At 51.9% G+C, this 5,037-nt stretch overlaps 1 protein-coding gene across 1 annotated transcript; it reads right to left on the reverse strand.

Moving 5' to 3' along the window:
• Positions 1 to 2,055: 2,055 nt before the first annotated feature.
• Positions 2,056 to 4,303, reverse strand: BBS10 (Bardet-Biedl syndrome 10). The gene is made up of 2 exons (XM_072863972.1): positions 4,114 to 4,303; positions 2,056 to 4,031 (listed from the first exon to the last, which is right to left on the reverse strand). Exons 1-2 carry the CDS (start codon positions 4,296 to 4,298, stop codon positions 2,081 to 2,083), a joined length of 2,136 nt encoding a protein of 711 aa, XP_072720073.1. The 5' UTR covers positions 4,299 to 4,303; the 3' UTR covers positions 2,056 to 2,080.
• Between the last annotated feature and the right edge of the window lie 734 nt (positions 4,304 to 5,037).

Genomic DNA, 5,037 nt, shown 5'->3' on the forward strand with positions numbered 1-5,037 from the left:
ATACTTTTGTTTTAACGTTTTTCAAGGAACTGCAGTAAATCTGAAAGTGTACCACTGTGCAAATGGTATAAAATAATGTGAAATGATGCAGTATTCTCTTCATTTTACCTGTATTTAGAGGATACCTAGCTTCAGAATACAAGAGCAGCTTCTGCAGACAACCCCCATGCTGCCAGGCTTCACGCGCTCTGTGCCGCAGCTGTTAGACTACCACGAAGCAAATCATTAATCTTTGGCCAGCAAGTTGGTCAGCAGTTTGAACAGAGTATGCAGAAACTTGTGCAAGAGCAAAACCATCCCGGCAGCTCATTACAAAGTTAAAATACAGAACCCAAGTGCCTGCTGAAGCGCCAGGGCTGATGGAAGCTCCCGAGCAGCCCCGAGGCCGTCCGGGCAAGCAGGGCACGCAGCTCCGAAACACCAGGTCTTCCACAACAGAGATTTCTCTTCGCTCGTACTGGACCTGTCACATTAAGCTATCGAAAGCACGTAGTAACAGCAAGAACGTAATTTTCTTTCCTCTCCTCCATGTTTAATTCTCCCCCACCTCTGCACCCACCAAAAATTATTCTAAAAAATATAATTACTGTCCCTAGTCCTTCATTAAAGAAATCATTCTAGTGAACACTGAGTTCCGCTGTTTTTCATATGCAGATGTCTGTAAGAGCGTATTAGTCAGAAAACAAAAATCATTACAGTATTTTATATTACCAAGAATATATATCAACCTTCAACAGAAAGTTGTAGTCAAACGAAGCATTGCTGCCAAAACACCTGAAACAACTTTGGTAGACAGACTCTTCCAAAGAAACTGAAAAAGGGAAAGCAACAGCATAAATTAATGGGAAAAAAAATCTGATTCCCCATTGTAATCATCTCAGGTATAGCAGATAAATATGATTTGTGCCTATGATTTTAAATATCCTTGCTAAATTTTATTTAATAGCGGATTAAAAAAAATCCAGCTATTCCAAGTATTACACAATACTGGCAATAGCACATAGAGAACCAATGCGATACTGTTATCAGCTGCGGCTATTCAATAACTCAAAACCTCCCACACCAAACCAGAAGTTTTTAAGACACAGCAGAAAAGGAGGTACACTGAGATCCAGGTGATACTGAGCTTAAAGCAAATCATATTAGGGCGAAAATCCTATGGGGGAAAAAAGAATGAAAGAAAAAACAAACAAACCAACCCCAAAATAAAATCCGAAATGATCAAAGTCTGAACTGAAACAGTCTCATGTTTTTCCACACAAAACTGCATTATTGCCTGTGTAAACTTTTCCCATGATCACATAGCCTTTTATAGTAGCACCACAGCTCAACCCAGGATAATTAATAGTTGTACTCAGTAATGTCACATAAACTAATATGCCAGAGCACACGCCAGCCAGTCACGATAGGAAATTATTCCTAATTCTACTAGTTTGACTGAAGTGAACTCAATGGAAGATAAAAATGCTACATCTCCTATCGGACAAGAAAATTCTTCATTGGAATATACTGCAGTGGCCTACCACTGCCTGCCCCAGCGCTGAACAACTAACAGCAGTTACATTTTTTCCATTATATTCAAAACCACAATATTAAAAAAAAAATATTTAAAATAACATTAAACCCAGCCTATTATGAAGGCTAAAAAAACTCCTTGCTTACAACTTGCAAGTTCGGTCACTCACGTCATACTGGCAACTTTTAACGTGCCAGGAAAACTAGTCACATCTAACTTGCATAAATGCTCAAACCTCCAAAAGAGTCAAAGTTCACCCTTGGCTAGAACATACACAGGATCCTTTGCATGTGGATGGAAAAGGCGTTGCAGATCTTCTGCAGTGGAAATCAGCTACACTTTCTCATGTTTGAAACTTCAAGTTTGTGCTGTTGACAACCCAGTTTTCCAGCTGACCTCAGCTGGTCAGCCTTTTTCTTCCTTTTCTTCTAAGAGGAAAGCAGCATGTTAGGTCTCTGGGCCTAAAGAGGTATCTTTTAGTCTGTAGCACGAAATTTTGAGACATGCCGATTTGACAAGAAGACACAGGAAGACACATAATCAAAACATTCTTTATTAAGGATTTCAGAAGTCATCTTCTGAGTCATTATCCTCAATTTTTTGCGGTGGCCGCTTAACACCAATTATTAAATCTATGGAGAGAAGCTCTGTAACACAATGAAGAACTGAAATGACTAACTGGTATTTGCAATACACTGATTCTAAGCCTTTCTCGTTCATAGCCAGTGGCTGATTTTTTCGGAGTGCATTTATGGCTTTGAGATAGAATTTGGTGAAGCTGTTTCGTTCTGTTGTCCTGTATAAGGACTTGGGAATACTTAGCAAAGCATCAGCAACCACATTAGATATGACAGTTACCTCTGACTGCTGAAGCTGTTTTGCATAGTACTGAATATAATAATGTAACAGGATTTCAAAGTAACCTCCTACTGGCAAAACTGATCCTGCTTCTATGAGGGAGTTGGAATAATTCTGTGCAATACTTACACAACTCTTTTCATGTTTAAATGGAACGATATTGCAACTTGTTTTTTCTAGATCTTTGCCAACACCTAGGCGTTCACACCCAGCGACTATGCTAGCATTATGTGCTGCTGATACAGCAGTGCTGCAATTCTTTTGATTGTCCACAAGTAAATCACTTTTATAGTTCTCGTGCATGTCACCCGGATGCTCACATTTTGCATGCTGTTTCTGTACGTCTCTTGAAGAGCCACCTCCTTCAGTAGCAACACTGAATTCTTTGATGTACGAGACAGGATTTGAGGGTACTTGCAAATTTGTTTGCACACGCGCTGGATTTTCACTTCCCTGCAAATCGGGGTCTACAATTTGTGTCTCTATTTCATCCCTATGTGTTTTCAGTTGTCGTTCAGAAACCTGATTACCGTTACAAGAAATATTTTCGAGTTGCTTCTGAGTAGCTGAAGGACGCCAGCTGCAAACATCTGCAGCTTCATTCTGGCTTTCAGCTTCTGCTTTGCATTCCGCCCCCCGATCAACTCTTTTAAATAGCTGCTGCAGCATTGTAAATGCCCCTTGTAAAGCAGCAGCATGTTGCTCATTAACACCATCGACCGGCCCACAAAGAATTAGGCAATGGGGCTGAAAGGCACACACACTGGCGAAGCCAATGTGAACACATCTCTTTGAGCCGAGCAGCAAGGGCCGGCAGAACGTTGCCACTGCAGTTTCAGTGATTTCTCTGTGTATGTTATCACCAAAAGGTGTGTAAGGCGAGACTCCTGTAATTTCACAGATAAGGGCCATTTCTTCTGACGATAAGCACTCTACCACAGATACACCGTATAATTTGGCATAGGAGATAACTACTTCCTCTTGCTTCACGCTCGACAGTAAGAGTTTAACGCTGTTGCTCTGCAAGTGTTTCATTAGGGCTTCCATCCTCCTTGAGATCCAGCGCAGGGAGGCCTGATACTGACCCTCGGAGTCGACAACAAACTCGACGCCGGGGGCCGAGAGGGCGGGCCGGAGGGGCTCGGTGACGAGCACGGCCCGCAGGTCCCCGCCCGCCGGGCAGTAGGCCGCGAAGTCCCTGCGGAGGATGAGCCCGGGCAGGACCCTGGAGCTGCCCACGGGGAGGCCGGCCACGGCGACGTGCAGCTCCGCGAAGCGGCGGCTGAGGAAGCGCAGCAGCTGCGGGCGGGGGGCGGCGGCCGGGGCGCAGCGCCGGCAGTACTCGCAGCAGAGCCGCGCCAGGCGCCGCCGCTCGCCCGGCCCCAGCCGGCCGCCCAGGTAGGCCTCCAGCAGCGCCTGCAGGGCGCCCGCCTCCGCCTCCGCCTCCCGCCCGGGGAGAGCCGACAGAAGGTGCCCCCGCAGGCCCTGCGCCACGGCCCGCTCCAGCACCTGCGCCTCGAAGGCCCGCAGCGCCCGCCGCAGGCCGCCGCCGCCCGCCGCCCGCAGGCCGCCCAGCACGCCGGCCAGCAGCACCACGAACGTCTTGGCGCCGTCCCCCGTCGCGGCGCTGTGGCTGCAGGCGCAGGCCGCCATCATCCTGCGGGCACACGGGCGGTTACGCGGAACCGGACCGGACCGAACCGCGCCCCTCCCGGCCCCCCCGCCCCCCGCCGCGGTACCTGGCCGTCGGCGGCTCCAGGCTGAGCGCCTCCAGCAGGCGCCGCCCGTCCCGCGTGAGCAGCGCCTGGCCCGCGGGCCGCACCACCAGCGCCCGCCCGCCCCGCGGCCCCAGGGCGCCGCGCACCGCGCCCGCCAGCGCCGCCGCCTCCTGCGCCAGCCGCCCCAGCGCCGGCCGCCGCGCCATGGCAACCGCCGGCGCCCGCCGCCCCACGCCACGCCCCGCCACGCCCCTTCCGCGAGCCGCGCGCAGCTGCAGGCTTGCGCACGCCGCCCCGGACCAATGACTGAGGGCGGCGCATGCGCCGGGGCGGGCGCGGCCCCGCCGGGAGAGACCCTGGCCCTGAGCCGACCGCGGGCGGCGGCGGGGGGGGCCGGGGTAGCGGGGGAGAGGCGCAGAGAGCCGAGCGGCGCGGAGGTGCGACACGTCTTTATTGGGTGCGGCGGCGGCAGGCGGCGCGGCAGGGACGAGCCCAGCCCAGCCGCGGGCCAGGGGCGGGCCGCCGCCGCCGCCGCCGCCCGGTAACGGTTCCAATCCCTTAAACAGACGGCGAGCCCGGGTGACGTACAGCGCGGGAGCGGCGGCGAGCGAGCGGAGACAAGTCAACAGGGACGGACCCTGTGTCGTGAAGACTAACTTTCCCGCTTGGCCGAACGAAAGGCCTAGGCCGGGCCGCGGGAGGCCGGGCCGTGACAGGGCAGCGCGGCGGAGCCGGCGGCAGGAGCGGCAGCCAGGGGCCTGCCCTCTGCCCTCGCCCTGCTGCACCGTTACCTTAAGGATAAAAAGCCAAAATAAATCTGCCTGTGAGGTTGTTACTTTGTTATGGCGATTTCTGTGATACCACAAACAAAGTACTGCAGCTTCATCGAATCAAAGGCCAGAAATCCTCCACTCGTGGCTCACCAGTGGGGAGAGGGAATAATTC

Source organism: Ciconia boyciana, chromosome 1 (genome assembly GCF_034638445.1).
Source record: "Ciconia boyciana chromosome 1, ASM3463844v1, whole genome shotgun sequence".
NCBI classification, from domain to species: Eukaryota; Metazoa; Chordata; class Aves; order Ciconiiformes; family Ciconiidae; genus Ciconia; species Ciconia boyciana.